Here is a 20,883-nt window from a genome sequence, read left to right as displayed (position 1 = left end):
AAGTCATGTTCAGTGGATCAGACTTTATTTATTTATAACTGAGAATGTCAACATAGTCACTGCCAACCACAGGTTGGTGACTAGGCAGTATCTTTCCAAGTGGAAACTTCTGGAAGAAAAACAGCAAACAAAATGCAACTTTACCAAAAAAAAAATACCACAAGACTTGCAGCCATCATGAGCTGATGGATCTAAGTAGTTGCATGTAGTCTTTAGGTGCTAGACAGAGCCTTCCCAGAAGTTGGCACTAGACTGACAGGTCTGACTTCTCCTCAAAGTCTTTCAAAGTCTGATTGCCTTCAGTCCTCAGAGTGGCATTCATATCCCTACTGGGCCCTTATGCAACCTTTAAATTTTACCTTTGAGTCGCTCTCTATGTAAATCTGAACTCTGGCCAAACCAGACCAACTAATATTTCAAAAACTCATTGTACTTTCTTAATTACAGAACTCCGCTTAACCCATTCTTTTAACATGAAATCCTTTTTGTCTCCTTCTAACAGAATTCAATTCTTCCCTGAAAATCAGGTGAAATGCCATCTCTTTGTGATGCCTCAGCAGATTAATGGCTCTCTTGCATCAACTATTCACTTTGGCCTTCTTGTGTTGAAACTATGCATTAGCTCCTTAAGGTCAGGGGCTGAATCTTATATAGCTCTTATTTCTGACTTCTGCACTTAATATGTATGTGACTTTGGACAAGGGAAACTCCCATAGGTTCATCTGAAAATGGATTGTAGGATAATACTTTACATTTCAAAAGTTCTTAGGAAATTATATGACATATATGCAATATTTAGTATACAATAGACTCCCTCTCTTTCTTCCTGGTTCAAAGTAACAAGAGTGTTAGTCTACAACAGAAAAGCTCAGGGACAGAGCCCAGACCTTGCACTGAGTTCAAGCCCATGTATGTATGTGTGTAAAGGAATAAGCAAAGAACAAGTGAGAGAATTAAAAGATATTTAGAACATACCACAATGAAATAATGGATCTAGACAATAATCTTCAATGGTGGCTAACATGGGAATAAAGAGATACATATTCCTACCTCTCCCCACTCTATCCCATCATTCAAAACCAGACCTGAAACAGAGCAAGCCATTAGGTCTATTAAGGGAAACACAAGGAATAGAAGGAATGTGGTCAGTTGTGCCATGCAGCTGCCATCAGGTCAAGTTATAGATCTCTGTCGTAACTGAATAGGAAGAAGCACAAGATGAAGGTAGATTCTATTGGTTATTAGAAATTTGTGTACTGGTGGCTCATGCCTATAATCCTGACTACTTAGAAGGCTGAGATCTGGGGATCATGGTTCAGCGCAAGCCCGGGTAGATTCTTTTCTCCAGCTAAACACCAGAAACTGGTGGAACTGTGGTTGCAAGTGACAGAGTGCTAGCCTTCAGCTAAAGAGTTCAGAGCCCAGACCCAGAGTTCAAGCCCTATGACAAATCAGAGAAAAGCAAGTAAGCAAGACAACAAGAAAAAAAAAAGAAAGAAAAAAGAAGGAAATTTAAGAGATGTATCAGCCAACTGCCTGGGTCTTATTGAAATCCATGTTTAAATGAAAAGCCATTTAAAAAAAAACTGTGAAAGATTTCAATGGAACATTTGGAAACTAACTATATGCTTAATATATTAACAAATTATCATGAAGTATTTTAGGTAGAATAAGCATATATTGTTATAGCTATGTATAAAATGAATATTACCTTATTGACATAGAAATTAAAATATTTGCAGGTTAACAGATCAGATTCCAAATAATCTGGGTATAGAAAGTAATTGGGGCCAGACGAGCTAAGACTGCTCAGGAGTGGAAACCCTCTTATAAGTGTAATGGCATAGGAAACTTTATTATTCTGTCCTTGCTATTTCTATAATGTTTAAAATTTTCTGGAATAACGTTTTTTTGTGGTACTAGAGATCAAACATAGGATCTCACACAAGCTAGGCAAGAAGTCTACTACTGACCTATAGCCACACCTATAGCCTCTACCTATAGCCACGGCCCTATAACAGCATTTTTAAAAGGAGTATCATTCTTTAAAATACCTGTTTTTACTAAAATCAAGTCAGGGCTGGGAGTCTGGCCTAGTGGTAGAGTGCTTGCCTGGCATGCACGAAGACCCGGGTTTGATTCCTCAGTACCACATACATAGAAAAAAAAAGCTGAAAGCAGTTCTGTGGCTCAAGTGGTAGTGCTTGAGCCTTGAGTTAAAAAGTCCAAGGACAGTGCTCAGGCCCTGAGTTAAAGCCCCAAAACTAGCAAAAAAAATCAATTCAGACTAAATCTACTACCTTTAATCCTTTAACACTAAAGATAGATAACATTTATGGGATGACAACATTAGCTTTCAAGGATTGCTAGGGGCTTTGTTTTTATAGAAATTAAGTATATTTTTATTTGGTTTTTTTATGATGAAGTCTTTTTCCTTATTTTCATAATTACATGAACCAAACAGTTTTAAATTGTAAACTTCTGGAACAAAGAGGCCATATCTTGTTTTTGTATCTCCATAATTTATATAAGATACAGCTTCCTGTTGAATAAAGTATTTATATGACAATGTAGATGGTCCCAGGTTTATGATAATTCAATATAACATTTGTGTATGTCTATGTGTATGTGTGTGTATGTGCGTATATGTACTAATCTCCAGGCTTGAATTCAGGGCCTGGGCACTGTCTCTGAGCATTTTTGCTCAAGATTAGTGCTACACCACTTGATCCATAGCTTCCCCTACTGGCTTTTTGGTAGTTTATTGGAGATAAATATTTCACAGACTTTCCTGCCTGGGCTGGCTTCAAACTATCATTCTTAGATCTTAGACTCTGGAATAGCTAGAATTACAGGTGTGAGCCACCAGTGCCTGTCTTAGGGTAGCATTTTTAAAAACTTTAAGTAGGTACAGAAATGATAGACCATTTCATAGAACAATGCTTTGAAATTCTTGGGCTAACCATATGCCATGTGGTACTTTCTTTCCAGACTCTGGGAGCCCCAGCTTCCAGCAGGCTAGCCAGTCTATCCCAGGGGAACAGCTTCATAGTCCAGAATGGCATATTGCTATGTTAAGTTACACTGTTCCATGCAGTAGGTATATTATACATCGAGACACAGTATTTTCAGCGTACAGTGTGTTTATCAGAATGTCAATCAAGAAGCATCTATACAGCATATGGTAGATATTATATTCAACAGATGGAAATCTTCTGGGGAAATCTAGAAGAACCAATCTTAAGTCCCTGAAAGAGGCAGGTAGAGAAATAAAATCTTCCCAGGATAATTAAGAGAAGGCACACAGAATGGTACAGAAAATTAGTTAGGCCATAATGTCTATGAATCATTATAGTTCATAAAATACTGCAGCCTACTTGGGTAGGCTGCATTAAAAATGAAAAAACAGCATAGTCTAATAGTTAAAGCAGTTGTTTTTTAACCCTTTTCTTTGTCCTCAAGTTCCCATTTTGCTCACTCTGAGCCTCCAACTTGACCATTATTTAAATGCCAACTGACATGAGCATCCTCTTAGGTCCTCACACAGCTTCCCAGGCTTTGCCCTACCCAAGACCTCTGCCCACCTCACCTCAGCTTAGGGATTTTTAAGCTGAATGTATGGCTCTTGTTCACCTGGCCCAGAGATGCTCACTTGTTTTCACTGTTCACCACTCTTCCCAGACAAAGGGCTTAGTGTACTCATTCTGCCAACTCCCTGCTTCTCACAGGGAGACCTGCCTTGCTCTTCCTGTGCCTTTTGCCAGGAAAGTCCTCCTTCATGGTCAGTCCATTCCAACACTATGCATATATCTTCCAACATGCAGAAGCTCCTTTTGTATCCCTTCCCCATCTTTCCAGGACTCCTACAGCAACTCGGCATGTTTGATTTATTGACGCCCACAACCCAAACTGCCTCTGCTGTTACTTAACATTTTTGTGCTTATCTTCAAAACAATACATCTAATCAGTAAACTTTATGTGTCAGGTACTAATGGGCATTATGGGCATATAAGCATGAATAAAATACTCTGTTGGTCCTTGATCTCATCAGGGGGATAAAAATACAAAGTTCATTAACTTCAAAGTAAAAGTGTGTGCTTTATTTTTTCATGTATTTTTTATTGTAATTAATAGAAGGGTTCATGATATTTGCCAGATAGATGGTGCATTAATTCCCATACATTGATACCCTTTCACATGTCTTGGTCCCCATTTCCCTCCCCCCACTCCCACCCCTGCTTTAAATAAACATTCAAGGCAGCAGTAGAAGAGACTTCATAAGGCAGCATATGACTAACTGCCTGATGGTATAAACAACACCGCTCTCCTTTAGTCTGTGAGTCTAAAGGCTTGAGCCAGTCTGTCTTGGGTAAGATACCCGGGCTGCTGATGTTGCTAAAACAAATTTGCTACAATAGGGGAGAACATGAGTTTTCCCAATGAACAATTTTTAGCATGCAATATTGAGGTGAATGTATACAAATCTATCTAAAATATTGCAGTTAGTGAATATTAAAGACAGAGTTCTCGATCACTGGAGTTAAATAGATAAGGGATAACCATTTACCATATCATTCTCTGTATAACCCTATCAATTGCCTATATGTTCCCCCACTCTTGACTTTGTTCTTTGTGGCAGTCTCTCTCCTCCCACCATCCTCTCTCCAGGGCAAATGCCACAAATGCAGAGGTCTGGTCAATTCTTTTCATGCTTTGTTCTCAGGCTTGACATAGGTACTCAAGACATGCTTGTTCACTGAGGACTTTGGCTCCACAAGTCTGACAGCACTCTTTTCATGCTCTCAGTCGGATGAGGCCTTCTCTGTGGAGCAACCTTCTCCTCAATCTCCACTGCACATAAACTTTTCATCCTAAGGGAAGCCTCTTTTACTGTGGACACTAGGGGACACAGACTGGCACTATTCTACCCGTTGATGAGAAAACACATGCAGGAGCCCCGTGACTGAATCACCCACTTAACTTTACATAAGCATTGGCTACTGGTGCCCTCATTGGCTGTTTTTCTCTGGAACATTTTAGAAGAAAGGCTTTGGGAAATGTCAAAATGGAGAGTTTTCATTTAGTTCTGCTTAATCCCATATGAAGTATTAGACATAATAACCAAGATGGAAAATATGCTAAATTCTAAGTAATCTGCACATTTGGTATGTCAAGACTGGACTACTACAGAAAAGATGAAAGAAGGCCAGGAAGGTGGCCTAGTGGTAGAGTGCTTGCTTAATGTGCATGAAGCCCTGGGTTCGATTCCTCAGTGCTGCATACACAGAAAAAGCCAGAAGTGGTACTGTGGCTCAAGGGGTAGAGCACTAGCCTGGACAATGCTCAGGACCTGAGTCCAAACCCCAGGATTGGCAAAAAAAGAAGAAAATATGAAGAAATCCAATATTATTTTAAGACCATCTTTTATGTAAGAAAAGAGGGCATTTCTATGAAGAACACTGTTACTAAGGTCATAAAAACTCAGAGCTAGGTGATGTGCCATAGTGAATAGACCTCTCAGAAGAAGTGTTACTCTTCCTGTGACCTCAGCCCTACTCATTCAGAAGTTAACTAATGGATACTTTGTTGAGGGGCAGACACTTCTTTTCAGATACTATGAGTGCTGAAGAATTCACAATGGTTCACAATAAGAGCCAGGTAAAGCCTACAAAGAGAAGAGAGCCAAAGGTGATATAGGAGCTCTGTCCTGGGCTTCTAGAGACTAGATGGGGCTCCCAAAGGGAAAAAATAGAAAGAACTTTGTGGAATTTCTGGTGGGAAAAGGTAGACTCTGAACGTTCCAGTGGAGGATAAGTGTAAGAAAAAAGGGCATCTCAGGAATTCCAGTCAGAACATGGGACTAGGAGATGCATAGAAAAGCATCAGATAGCCACAAAGGAGAACCTGGGGCCCCAAACAGAGCATAGAACATAAAGGCCTGACATTCTACGCTAAGTAGACCTGTTTAGTAATGCAGGACACTCAAGATGAGGAAAGAATTAAAAGCAAGGAAGGTAAGTGATTCAGATATTGCAGCTACTTTTAATTACTGAGCCAGTGGATGGCTTTCTCATACTTCAGAAAGTTATCATTTCAGAGGAGCGTGGGTCTCCTTCCAGGAGGCATAGGAGGCAGAGTTTGATCAGCCAAAGCTAGTCTACGCAGATCTTTTTCACTTTCTTCTGTCAATTTGCCATGAAAAAGTGACATCTGTCGTTTGTGACTTGAATCAAAGACCAGTACTATTACCCGCCCCCCCATCAATCTTGAAGTTCCCTGGTTCCATTTTGCTTCAGCCATGCCTATTCTATTTGCTGTAGCAGCTCTACCAACAATTTATAATGCATTTTTTATTGTCTTCTTTCTGCTGTTCTCATCCTCCAGCCTGCACTAACTACTACCTGAACGCTGCTCCTAGATGGTGCCAATACTAAGTTGTCTTAGAAGATCCTGGGTATTTTTTTTGCCAGTCCTGGGCTTGAGCTCAGGGCCTGAGCACTGTCCTTGGACTTTTTCAAAGCTAGAGCTCTACCACTTGAGCCTCAGCACCATTTCCAGCTTTTTTGTATGTATGTGGTACCGAGGAATGAACCTGGGTCTTCGTGCATGCAAGGCAAGTGCTCTACCACTAGGCAAAACTCCTGGCCCGATCCTGGGTATCCTTTAAAGCTCTCTGCCAATAGCAAGAATGTAGACAATGTGATTTTAAAATATCATGAATGTACAAAAAAAAAAGCTTACAATGTTGGTCAATAAGATTGAAGGGAAAATTCATTTTAGAATTCCTGGAAAGAGTTCCATGCTCTAAGAGAGGGTTGTAACTTACAGGTTTTTCTCTCTTCTACTATTTTATAATGTATGGGGAAATGTGCTGCTGGGACCAACTGTAGCCATTTTGGAACCATGAAAGGACAAGCCTGGAGATAAAAGTCAATATGTTAAGGGTGGAAAGGCGAAAGATGTAAAGCACTAAGATCTCTGATGAGAATGGAGAACTACATTAGACTCTCTGCTGGGCTCAGGAAACCTTAGGGTGGTAGGGTGCTTACTTAGCACCAGAGATTAAATCCAGAGATTTAATCTCTTGCAGTATAAAAAGCAACAGAACAAAGTGAAAGCCACAGTCTGTTATCATTCACATCAAAATTCTGTCAAATAGAATTCAGATAGAAATTTCAAATTCAAATAGATTTTTTTAAAATACCCTTATTGTTATCTGGAGATGGGTGTTTGTTCGGTTTTTATTTTATAGACAGAAGCATCCCAATTGGCACACTGAGTTTCAATTTAGAAAGTCCACTCTGGAGGTAATAAGCTAATTAAATAGAAGGGACAGGGAATGCAGGTCAGTATGTTAGAAGGAGGCTGTCCTAGGAATCAGTGAGTTGTGATGAGATGAAATCTGTGGGTGGAAAGGAGGAAGAGGATTTAAGAAAGAGGAGGGATTTAGAGTAAATAGGAATTAGGGAACATTTGGTTACATGTCCTGGAACATTTAGAAGTTTTTGAATTCCAGTAGCAAGTCAGTAAGGAAGAGGAAGAGGAGAGGTGGGGAAACAAATAGGGATGCTATTGTGGAAATTAGGACCTGTGGGTTATAATATGGACTTCTCAGAGGCAGTAACTAAGCTGCCCTCATACTACACAGTGGAGTCTGCAAGGGTATGGCTCTTGTTTCTTCTGCACTCAGTACTGTGGAGTTGATGACAGATAAATATATTTATTTATCAAAGACCTGAGTTAGAAAAATTCCATCATATGTACAGTAGTTAGAAGTTGTGCAGTACAACACATACTCAAGGGCTCTTGTCACTGCATTTTTCTCCACAGCATATTATCTACCACAAATCAACAAATTAGGGGGAAAAAGGCTGATTCAGATTCTGAAATTGAAGAGAAAATTCTTCTTGGTAGATATCAGGTAAAGGAGGGCTTTATACTCTTAGATCATATTAAGAGGGTATTTAGTTTCCCAGTAGATGTATTTGGTGGAAGATACTCTAAAGAAAGATGTTTACATATGGGGTGATGTCGTTCTTTCTGACAGCAGCATAGAATTCAACTGTGTGTAAATACCACATCTTGTTGATCTACTCATCAACTGGGGACATCTAGGTTGGTTCCATATCTTTGCTATGGTAAATAGTGCTGCAATGAACATTGTTGTGCTGGTGGATTTAGTATGTTCTTGTTTCTGCACAATTGGGTAAATGCCAAGTAGTGGAATTGCTGGGTCATAGGGGAGCTCTATGTTTAGTCTTTTGAGGAACTGCCATATTGCTTTCCATAGTGGTTGAACGAGTTTGCACTCCCACCAACAGTGTAGTAGTGATCCCTTCTGGTCACATCCCCTCCAGCATCTGTTCTTATTAGATTTCATGATCCTGGCCATTCTAACTGGAGTGAGGTGGAATCTTAGAGTTGTTTTGATTTGCATTTCTTTTATGACCAGAGATGTCGAGCATTTCTTTATGTGTCTATAGGCCATTCCCTCTAAAATCAGGAATGAGACAATGATGCCCACTCTATCCACTCCTCTTTAACATAGTTATTAGAATTCCTAGTCAGGGCAATAAGGCAAGAAGCAAGCATAAAGGGGATCCAAATAGGGAAAGAGGAAGTGAAACTTTCCCTTTTTGCATATGCCATGATTCTGTATTTAAAGAATCTTATAGACCCCACTCCCAAGCTACTTGAGCTGATTCAAAACTTTGGCAAGGTAGCAGGGTATAAAATTAACCCTCAAAAATCAACTGCCTTCCTATATGCCAACAATGAGAGGAATGAGGCAACAATCAGGAAAGCAACTCCTTTTGCAATAGCCTCAAAGAAAATAAAGTACCCAGGAATTAACTTAACTAAGAATGTGAAGGAGCTTTTTGATGAAAACTTTAAAACCCAGAAAAAGGAAATTAAAGCAGAACTGAGGAAATGGAAAAACCTCCCATGCTCCTGGATTGGAAGATTTAACATCGTGAAAATGGCAATCTTGCCAAGGGCTATCTACAAATTTAATGCAATACCCATCAATATCCCAATGTCATTCTTTAAAGAAATAGAAGTGGCAATCCAAAATTTCATATGGAATAATAAAAGACCCCGTATAGCAAAAACAATTCTTAGCAGAAAGAACAGAGCAGGAGGAATTTCAATTCTAAACTTTAGACTCTATTACAGAGCTATAATTATCAAAACAGCTTGGTACTGACACAAGAACAGGTTTGAAGACCAATGGAATAGAACTGAAGACCCAAATATCAACCCACAGACCTCTGGTCACCTAATAAGGGAGCCAAAAAAAATAGAATGGAAGAAAGATAGCCTCTTCAACACGTTGTGCTGGCAGAAGTGGTTAAGCACCTGCAGAAAACTAAAGTTGGATCCTTATTTTTCACCCTGCACCAGGATTAACTCCAAATGGCTCAAAGACCTAGAGGTAAAATCAGATACACTGAAAACTTTACAAAAGGAATAGGAGATACACTAAGTCTCCTTGGCACAGGTCGAAACTTTTTTAATAAGGACTCAGAAACACAACCAATGAGAGAAAGTCTGGATAAGTGGGACTGCATTAAACTGCAGAGCTTTTATATGGCAAAGGATATAGCTAGTAAATTAACTAGAAAGCCTACAGAGTGGGAGAAGACCTTTACCTGCCACACAATGGACAAAGGCCTCATATCTAAAATATATCAACAGCTCAAAAATTGAATCACTCCCAAACTAATCTCCAAAGAAACAACCATCCCATTAAAAGATGGGCCAAAGACTTAAAGGGAGTCTTCTGTGAATAAGAAATAAGAATGGCCTATGGACACCTGAAGAAATGCTCAACATCTCTGGCCATAAAAGAAATGCAAATCAAAACAACTCTAAGATTCCACCTCACTCCAGTTAGAATGGCCAGGATCATGAAATCTAATAAGAACAGATGCTGGAGGGGATGTGACCAGGAGGGATCACTACTACACTGTTGGTGGGAGTGCAAACTCATTCAACCACTATGGAAAGCAGTATGACAGTTCCTCAAAAGACTAAACATAGAGCTCCCCTATGACCCAGAAATTCCACTACTTGGCATTTACCCAATTGTGCAGAAACAAGGACAGACTAAATCTACTACTAGCACAACAATGTTCATTGCAGCACTATTTACCATAGCAAAGATATGGATCCAACCCAGATGTCCCTCAGTTGATGAATGGATCAACAAGATGTGGTATTTATACACAATGGAATTCTATGCTGCTGTCAGAAAGAATGACATGTCTCCATTTGTTAGGAAATGGAAAGACCTAGAAAAAAATCATATTAAGTGAAGTAAGCCAGACTCAAAGGAACTTAGGCTCAATGGTTTCCCTCATTTGTCATAATCAGTAGAAACCTTGGGATCTCTTAGCAGAGATTTGCAATAGAGCAAAACCTTGATACACAAGGCCATATAGTATGAAGCTAAATGAAAGGACCTCTAGGATATAGAAACATAAGCCAAATAATGAATGATTGTTGTCCTTAAGGTACTATGTTATCTCTCATCTCTTTTGCTGTCCCTTGGTTATCTCATATTGTTACAGTGTCTCACTTTGTTACCTGATATATTGGATATATTTGTATTTGGTTATTTGAAATTGGATAGGGAAGGGGGGAAAACAAGGTGAGGTGTGGGGGTGGGGGGAGGGAAATGGGGACCAAGGCATGAGAAAGTATATCAATGTATGTGAATTAATGCACCTTCTATCTGGCAAATATCATGTAACCCTTCTATTAATTACAATAAATATATATGAAAAAAAGAAATGCAAATCAAAACAACTCTGAGATTCTACCTCACTCCAGTTAGAATGGCCAGGATCAAGAAATCTAATAATAACAGATGCTGGAGGGGATGTGACCAGGAGGGATCACTACTACACTGTTGGTGGGAGTGCAAACTCATTCAACCACTATGGAAAGCACTATGGCAGTTCCTCAAAAGACTAAACATAGAGCTCCCCTATGACCCAGAAATTCCACTACTTGACATTCATCCAATTGTGCAGAAACAAGGACATACTAAATCCACTAGCACAATGTTCATTGCAGCACTATTTACCATAGCAAAGATATGGAACCAACCTAGCTGTCCCTCAGTTGATGAGTGGATCAACAAGATGTGGTATTTGTACACAATGGAATTCTATGTTGCTGTCAGAAAGAACTACATTCCTCCATTTGTAAGGAAATGGAAAGACTTAGAAAAAAATCATATTAAGTGAAGTAAGCCAGACTCAAAAGAACATATAGGCTCAATGGTTTCTCTCATTTGTCACAATCAGTAGAAACCTTGGGCTCTCCTAACAGAGATTTACAATAGAGCAAAATCTAGATACATAAGGCCATATAGGATGACGCTAAATGAAAGGACCTCCAGGATATATAAACAAAAGCCATATAATGAGTGAGTATTGGCCTTAATGTACTATGTTATCTCTCATCACTTTTGCTGTCCCTTGGTTATCTCATATTGTTACAGTAGCTCCACTCGTTATCTGATATATTGTACATATGCGTATTTGCTTATTTGAAATCAGATAGGGAAGGGGGAAAACAAGATCAGGGGCAGGGGTGGGGTAGGGAAATGGGGACCAAGACATGAGAAAGAGTATCATTATAATGTGAAGTAATGCACCTTCTATCTGGTGAATATAATGCAACCCTTCTATTAATTACAATAAAAATATATGGAAAAGAAAGAAAGATGTTTACGAAGGTTGTGGTGAAGGAAATCTGTGAGCCACCTATTATACCAAAGTATACAGGATGCACCAGAGTCATCTCATTTTAACCCAGAGTTTACAATTAGCCAGAATCAGGCGAACCTTATAAGGATTTAGTCCATTTATCTGGAATAAGTGGAGACTAACTTGAGTGTTGAAATTACCTTAAGTTACTCGTGTATGTTTTCGGAAGAATCAAGAACCAGCTTTTCATCATTGTGTATAGGAACATCATCCATCTACTAGATGGTATTTTTTTTTAACATCTCCTGTGTGGCTTTAAGAGAAATTATGCTAAGTGTTCCAGATTTCCTAATGTAAATCATTCTTGCAATACTTTTTAAAATGTTTTGAGCCTTTTCTTAGAATTTTTCACTTTCTCTACACTCAAGTCTAAGGGATTAAAAACTTGTCAAGAAAATGATGATTTTCAGTGTTTTTTTTTTCTTAAGTCAGAATTACAAGATTGAGGCATTTCTCTAGGTGAAGCTACAAGCTATGGAAAAGGTAAAGAGGAGAAATCATTGACTTTAAATTCAAAGTATTGATAAGTGAATACAGAAGGCAGAATGCATGTTAAACTCGTAGCCATTTAAGGACAATGGTGTGTGGATAATTCAAGGGCCTGAATCTAAAATAAAGATAATCTGAATCTGAAAATTCAGAGAAGCAGTGGAGGACCATGGATTGAAAAAGAATTCATGAACACTAGTGAATGGAGAGTGTACTTACGGAGCATACAGATTTCAAGAGACGAGCAGGAGGGAGTTTAGAAATGGGAGAAAGATGGAGGTCAGGATTCTGGATTCTGCATGATTATACACAGAAATTACATTCAAGATGCTTGTTTTTTTAAAATCTGTTTCCCCCACAAAGCTTTATATGCATGTTGATATCTTGCTGTCCATTTGAGATTTCATTTAGATCTATGAAGGATATCATCTTGCCTCTCCCTAAAATGATCTTTCATATGATCCTTTCACCTATTTATCTTCTGCAAATAGTGAAAAGTCATGTTGACTTTTAATTCTCTCTGTTCTTAGCTACTATACTGGTATTCTGTATATATGGAAAATTAAAAAAATAAGGGCTCAGGCATCATAGGACCACTTCAGACTACAGAAATTTAGTAAGTTTGGACCAAATAAAGTTAGGGACTCAATAAATGTTTACTGAATCAGAGGAAGAAAAGGAGAAATGAAAAGAGATCTATTTTGGAACTTTTTTTTATTAATCATAATGGTATTTTAAATCCTCTCCTTAGGTTTATTACTATTTGCCTCAAAAATACAGAATATCTAATGATATAATTTAATGTTATTTTTCAGATCAATTACGAATCTTTTTTGTGCCTAAAGTTTTCAGTAGATAACAAGCAGTGTCCTGGGAGGGGCTCCCATTGTTTCTTCCAGGAACAGACCAAAGGTTTGATATCTTTTGAAGTTTCAGCAGATGAGCCAACAGTAATAAGGGGATGGCCACAGTCATTTGGTTCATCCTTTAAAAATTCTAAAGGAAAAAAAAAGAATTCCAGGAAACATTTATAGCTAGTTTAATGAACTATTCACTTTGTAGAAAGCTGGCTGAATGACAGAATGAAAATAGGAGTGGCACAAAGAGTGTAAGAAAGAGTAGGTGAATCCTTGCAATAACAAACTCCTTTCTCCCAGAGATAAATTATTTCTGAGTAGGAATGAACTGAAGTCTTCTGCATAAGCAAGAACTAAGGTAAGATAAACACGTTAGAGACAGCTAGCAATATAGAAGACCGTCCCAGCATTCCAGACTCTCCCGTGCTCTTGTATGCTGCCAGGAAAGAAATAGCCACCAGCCTGGCCACCAAAATGGCCTGTTCTGAGTGACTGTAACCCCAACATTTTGTGCAAGTTATTTAGCCCTTTTGACTCTATTTCTTCATTTGCAGCATAGGGATGATAGTATCTACTTCATAGGGTGGTGGTACATACTAAAAGACAGTATCTGGAAAAACTTTAATGGATTCACGTCTAGAAGCAGGAATTGAAGAAACTGTAACTTAATAATCCCTAAAGAACTATAATGGGCTCAAGTTCCCCACTCTAGTCACTACGTAGCCATCTAGTCTAAGCTCATTGGGGCAGAGAGAGTCAAGGCCTTCTTGCCTCAGGTGAAGACAAATCAATGTGTTCATTCCACACAGAACCATCCCAGTCCATGTCATCTCATGTTCCACAAAGCACACATTTCATAGACATGTGATCGAATAACGCTGGAGACAGTTCTCATGGTCAAACATGGCAAAGCAACAAATCCCTGGGTGGAGGGAGGTGTTTTCTGACCCTGTTCTGATACCGGCTTCAGTTCCTTCTTACTTGCCCTTTGTCTATTCTCTCTCCCCTTAGGAGCCAGTCTCTAAATCACCCTCATACACCAGCCTCGTCCGCACACTTCACACTCAGCCACTTTCATAGGGATTCTCCAGTTTTAAGGATTTCTTGTTGAAAAATAAGGCCTGTGAGAGAAAGTGTAAAGTTTTGGACAATTGATTCTGTACAACTTAAAGGGAAAATTCCCTTTTCTATCTTTTGATGATGTTTATCAAAAACAAGCATGGGATATCATTCATGTCCAGAGATTTTACATCATTAGAAATGCAAATGTTACTTGGAGAAATTTTCAAAATATGATTAAAGTATATAAAGGACAATTAGAGAGAATTTGGAGCCCTTTATTGGGTTAAAGGAAATTCCTTTCAATTTTTTATTTTTGAAGAATTAGTATAAACCTTAAAACTTCAAGTATACTTTTAAAACCCACAGTACATTAAGAGTAAACTTTCGAAATATCTTAAGTCCATGGAGTATGCTGTTGTGAAGTTTACTTTATAGGTAGAAAAAAAAGAAAAAAAAAGAAAGCTGGAGTGGAGTGATCTTAAGATACGTTTTTGGTTGTTTTTTTTTGCTGTTGCTGATTTTTTTTTTTTTGCCAGTTCTGGGCTTGAGCTCAGGGCCTGAGCACTATCCGTGGACTTTCTCAAGGCTAGGGCTCTACCACTTGAGCCTCAGCACCACTTCGGGCTTTTTTTTCTATGTATGTGGTACCAAGGAATCAAACCTGGGTCTTCGTGCTTGCTAGGCCAACACTCTACCACTAGGCCAAACTCCTGACCCATGTTGATTTTTTTTTTTTTTTACATTCTGTATGTTTTTCGTTACAAACATTGTTCTGGAAACAGTTAATGTTAAACTATTAAATGTTAAACTATGTGTGAATATATCTGGGCATAAACTCGAGGCCTCATACTCTTTCTTGGCTTTTTCACCCAAGCCTGGTGCTCTATTACTTAAGCCACCTTCCACTTGTTTCTTTGTTGGTTAATTTGTCTGCTCAGGTTGGTCTCAAATCTAGATTTTCAGATGTCAGTTTTCTAAATAGCTAGGATTGCATGTGCAAGCCACCAGCGAATGGCAAACACCAGTTCTTTTGATTGTGGATATCATGTTGTGAAGGGAACAGTACTGGTTTATAAACACTTGATATGAATGGTTCTTTTCCATGACCTGTCTTGGAAGATGCATGAGTTTATCTTCATTCTGTTCCCACTGCTATTCCTGTACCAGCAGAAAACCCAACAATAATAAGGGGATGGCGACAATAATTTGCCTCATCCTTTAAAACTCTAAAGAAAATAAAAAGGAATGTCCCTGGTCAGATTTTACAATTTTATTTCAATTAAAAATGACTTTTTAAATCATTTTATATTATAATTATAAAATACTATAATTTTATAAATATATAAATATGTGAAATAAAATAACTTCATCCTTGTTTCCAAGGGTTTAAGATTTCCCTTCAGGGTAGTCATATGACAGAAATTCAATTTACATATGACAGAAATTCAATTTACATTCAAACTCTTTTTTTGTGTTGTTGTTGCTGGTCATGGGGCTTGAATTCTGGGCCTGGGTGATATCTCTGAGCTCTTCAGCTTAAGTCCGCCACCCTAACCTTGGGCCTGGGCATTGTCCCTGCCTCTTCAGCTCAAGGCAACTTCCCTAGCCCTGGAGCCACAGCACCACTTCCAGTTTTCTAGTGGTTAATTAGAGATAAGAGTCTTTCAGACTTTAATGCCCGGACTGGCTTTGAACCTTGATCCTCAGATCCCAGCCTCCTAAGTAGGTAGGATTACAGGCGTGAGCTACCACGCCCAGCCGCATTCAAACTCTTAACAGAAGTATTTCCAATAAAGAAAGACAGATCAGGAAGCATGTCATCCTGAAAGAATGAATAATGATAGAATTTTCAGACATACAGTATCGGGAAAAGAACTACTTGGGTCAGTGATAGTCTCGTAGCATAGGACTTGAGTTAGAAGGACACGAGTACTATTGCTTTCTGCTTATCAAATTTTGATTGTGGGATCACTGTGCTACATTCACCAAAGGCACAAAATGAAATAGAATGACTTATTTCTACGATTAATCTTAGAATCATTAAATAAGAATCTTTTTGGTGATCATTTAGAAAGAGAAGACGGAGCAGTAATGGAATACCAGTTGAGTACCATTATCCCAGGTTTGGAAGCCATCAGATTATTCCTGATAACAAAGGTTTAAGGTCTCCATACACAGCACGTGGCCAGTCAGCAATCATTGTGAGGGATTATAGAGAGATATCTTATTGCAAATTGGTGGCAGCATGTAAGGAACATTTGCTTCATTGTTGTTTTTACCTGGCACTCCAGCCTGAATCCAGAAGTTAATATCTGTCCCATCTCCTCCGGTAAAGACCTTGGTGACATTGAGATGCTTCAGCAGGCCCATGATCTCTTTCATGATGTCTCTGGCCCTTTCACTGCCACTGAACTGCAGCCCGGTGGGAAGGAAGATTCCAGCATCAGACTCCATCACCAGACTGTAATTAGAAATATTTCCCTAAAGAAAACAAGAGAGAGACACACACAGAGAGAAAGTGTTTGGTTCCTATCTGCTGCTTTTGTGCTTTCTCCTTGGCAACTATCGAACAACAATAACCCAATTCTCAGCCTCCTTGCATGCTGTTACCAAAGCATACACGGCTGCTGCTCTGCCCAGCTTGTGGGGTCTGCCTGTATATTACCTCAAGGTTTAGCAATGCAAAATTATTCATCCTGGGATTTGCCAAGTGCAAGGATCGACTTGGAAGGATTTTTTTTAAAGTATAATGAAGGGAAATATATTAAAGTCAGTCAATTATTTTTTTTACTAGCAATACTATTCTTCCATCCATTTTCTTAAGAGTCTACTGTATCCTAGGATACAATTCCTCCTACATTAGAGAGATCTCCAGAGAGTGTTGGCTGTGCTCACACAAAAGTAAGAATGCTCTGTGGATTTATTCCTGCACCTCTTCTCCCCAAAGAGATCTTCTATCTTATTTTAATTGTGCATTCTGCTGAAGCTAAAAGGTCTCAAACTGACAGGTTTGTCCCAAGTTTATGATTTTGTTGTGGTCCCATCTGTTGACTCCCTAGGGAGGGAAGTAAGCAAACAAGACATGCAGCACTGTGCACTGTGCTCCCTGGTGTAAAACCCTATCGCAGGCAACACTGCCAGGTTGCCAGTTTGTACACTCTTTTCAAATAAAGTCTGGTTAGGAAAGCCCACAGTGATTTCATGTAGGCAATGCTGTCACTGCAAGTGCTTTAGGGAAAAATAGGCTCTTCTACAGGTTTGCACAGCTAAATTGCTACCCAGGCCTGGCTTGCAAAGATGAAGCCCTCTGTTTCCATAAAATTGTGTTCTCTGCCGGGTGGTGGCTCATACCTGTAATCCTAGCTACTCAGGAGGCTGAGATCTGAGAGATCTGAGGCTGGAGGTTCAAAGCCAGCCTGGGCACTAAAGTCTGTAAGACTCTTATCTCACAGTGCCACTGTGGCACTGTGGCTCAAGTGTTAGCCTTGAGCTGAAATGCTCAGGGACAATGCCCATGCCAACAGTTCAAGCCCTACAACCTCCAAAAAAATAGGCTGTGTTCTCTAAGACTGCTCAACCCCATCAGTCTATCAGTTGAGTTTTTCTCAAGCTATCCTCAGATGACACTGCATTCATTCTTCATTTGCTATCTCCTTTGGCAATCCATGATGTAGACAAGACAGCTTTACTACTGATGTCATTTCAAAAGAAAGGATATGTGAATAGGTAAGGTTAAGAGACTTTCTCAGACTCTATGGAGCTGGCAATTGGTTGAGCTGGCTCTGAAATCCTATGCTTTCCAAATCTCCTCACTCCATTGTTAGCATGTACTAGAGTGGTTAAGTGATACTTGTTCCTGCCTTTGAATGATTTTTCACTTACATCAAAATGTGAGGCTGTATTTTTTCCCTAAAGCAGGTTCCATTCTGCAGTGGCTTCTTTGTGCTGGTCCTGGATATGTACTGAGCTCACAAAGACAATGCTGCCTGCACTGTCAGGCCAGAATGCGAGGCCCTGGACAGCAACGTTTTCGTTATTAATGATGGGAAGGTTAACAAAGTAGAAGCTTGCTCACATTATTCTACTCCCATTTCAAGGGATTCTTATCTTCATGGTACCCTGATTTTCAGTGACAGGCTCATGTCATGTGCAATAACAGGAGCCACCTTAGGTTTCACTTGTGGCTTCTGAATTAGAAAAAGCAATATGTAAAATATTTGTATCCAAGCCATGCACCAGTGGCTCATGCCTGCAATCCTAGCTACTCAGGAGGCTGAGATCCGAGGACTGTGGTTCAAAGCCAGCCTGAGCACGAAAGTCCATGAGACTCTTATCTCCAATTAACTACCAGAAAACCAGAAGTGGCGCTGTGGCTCAAGAAGTAGAGTGCTAACCTTGACCTGAAGAGCTCAGGGACAGAGCTCAGGCCCAGAGTTTTTGTTGGTCCCATGACCCACAATTTTTTTTTTTGCACCCATGTCGTACATTAAGGATTTGTCTCATGCCTGTGCTTCAGTAGGAAATGTGTTTTGGCAGTCTTTTTCTTCTTTTCTTATAGGTCTCATTCTATCCTTCACTCTGGACTCTATATTTCCTTGTGAAAAGGAGAAAAAAAATCACAATCTCTTTTGCAAATATAACAGAGTGGGCAATCTTGCATGTGAGTGCTTCCTATGTTACAGGCCAATCTCATGTTTCCAATAAGAAAGACAGGCAAAGTTCTCCTAATTATGCACTATTTAGGTCAACAGTGGAGCTAGTTAGCAGTTTAGATGTCAGGACAACCACTAATAAGAAGTCTGATACAGTGGACACAGTCTTGGACCCACTTTGGCAATCTGGGCTACCATAGCAAGGGACTGACCTCCCTCTCTCCCTTCATGTCACCTGTGTTCTTGGCTTCCTCACCTGTAGGCTCACACAGGAAGAGTCAAGCACGTATAAAAGAATTTTTTTTAAAAAAGCTGCTTCTGTAGAAGTGAAAGTGGATGCATGGGTTGAACTAACATGGTCATTAAGTTTTTTTCTGGCTTTCTTTAATGGAAAGTGAACAAGTGTCCAGTGGACAGGAATCTTTATAGTCTGGGAAGGTCACTGTTCAGTGGAAGAAGTTGCTTCCACAAGTTAGGCACACCACAAGTAATGTAAATGAGTGTTCAAAGATGTCATTGCTTATTGGTGTGGCTGCTGGATTAGCAGAGATGATTCAGACTGGGTCAGAACCTCGTATTAATCAGTCTTCAGCTTGTGTACTGGGGCAGTCTGTACCATCTCAGTTTCACCCTTCATAAAATGGGGATGATAATGGCATCTAAGTCATGGGTTGTAAGACACTGCACTGTTAAGGCTAGCACATACAATTAGCACTTGATAAACAGAAGCAACCATACTGTTGTTCTTAGCACTGGTTATCAATATATTGCAGATTGTTGACCATCACTCCATTATAAACCATTTCCAGATAGCATTTTTGTGATGCCTTCTACAAAGAAAGCAGTGATGAAATGCTGTGCAGTTCACTTGTGTGTTATTAAGATAAATGCTATTGTAGCTCACACATAGCTACTGTGGAGACAGAGATCTGAGGATCCCAGTTTGAAGCCAACCTGGGCAGAAAAGTCTGTGAGTCTCTTATCTCCAACTAACCAACAAAGAGCTGGAAGTGGAGATGTGACTCAGGTAGTAGAGTTCCAGACATAAGTAGAAAAAGCTTAAGCGAGATCTTGAGATCCAGTTCTGGCACATAGGTGGATACACACATATATGCTCCCACACATGCATATGCATGAGCGTGCACGCACACACACACACACACATACACACACACACACAGGCTATTATAATTTTCATTTCTCAAGATATTGAGGTTTAAATGGGTTATTGAGCTTTTCCAAGGTTATGTAGTTGGTAAATAGTATGGTAAGAACTCACAAACACCCCCAGATCTCTCTGTCTCAGTGTGTATTCTCAGCCCTTTACTATTCTGCATCCTGAAGGAGGCCTTCTAACTTTCCAGACACAAGTTTTCACTTTTAAGTAAGAAATATCAAGACTACAATGGAGTAAATGTACAGATTTTTTAAGTATGCATGATCCCAATATGGGATCTACTTGGGAAGAATTTATCATCTCTGCTAATAAAGCAACTTAAACACAGAGAAGAATAAAAACAAAAAACAAGAATCCTCTTGATCTGCAATTTCTTTCCAACTAGAAACAACGAAATAATAAGATACCCTTTCAAATGAAATAGAATGGGTGGATGCCAGGACAACAGAATTCTGACATAGGTAGAGCTATACTTGATTTCCATTTGTGTATCGTTGTATTAGCTGCTGCTAACATGAAGGCAGAATTCTATTGCTTTCTATTTATATATAAACATCTCCATATGTTTTCAATAAATAATTAAGACAACAAACCACCTACCATTCATGACACTGTTTTTCCCTACGTTTCTAGAGTCATTATCTAATTGTTAGCACATGGTGAAGGAGTTAGGGAAACAAAATGTCTGTGCACAAAGAAATTGGAATGGTTGCTGGGCTCTTAGAACCACTGCCTCTCAGGAATGCATTGTCCCAAACATGTAGATTTCTTTTATGTGTTGTGAGCTGGCTAGGGACACATTCTGTGTAGATAAGAAAGGGTGGTTGTTGCTAGCTGCAGGGAACAGAGCCAGTCTTGGTTTTTCT

General features: G+C 39.3%; 1 protein-coding gene across 4 annotated transcripts in view; it reads right to left on the bottom strand.

Moving 5' to 3' along the window:
- Positions 1-20,883, bottom strand: part of Cpq (carboxypeptidase Q) — a 387,604-nt gene that overhangs the window by 50,905 nt on the left and 315,816 nt on the right. For all 4 annotated transcript variants that reach the window (XM_090339115.1, XM_090339112.1, XM_090339113.1 and 1 more), the window contains exon 7: positions 16,468-16,669. In XM_090339115.1, the coding sequence (XP_090195241.1) occupies positions 16,468-16,669 (202 nt within the window). The remainder of the gene's footprint in view (positions 1-16,467; positions 16,670-20,883) is intronic.

Source organism: Megascapheus bottae, chromosome 9 (genome assembly GCF_031878675.1).
Source record: "Megascapheus bottae isolate mThoBot1 chromosome 9, mThoBot2.hap1, whole genome shotgun sequence".
In the NCBI taxonomy this organism is placed as follows: domain Eukaryota; kingdom Metazoa; phylum Chordata; class Mammalia; order Rodentia; family Geomyidae; genus Megascapheus; species Megascapheus bottae.
The sequence above is the reverse complement of the archived record's forward strand: the minus strand, read 5'-3'. Positions and strand labels throughout refer to the sequence as shown.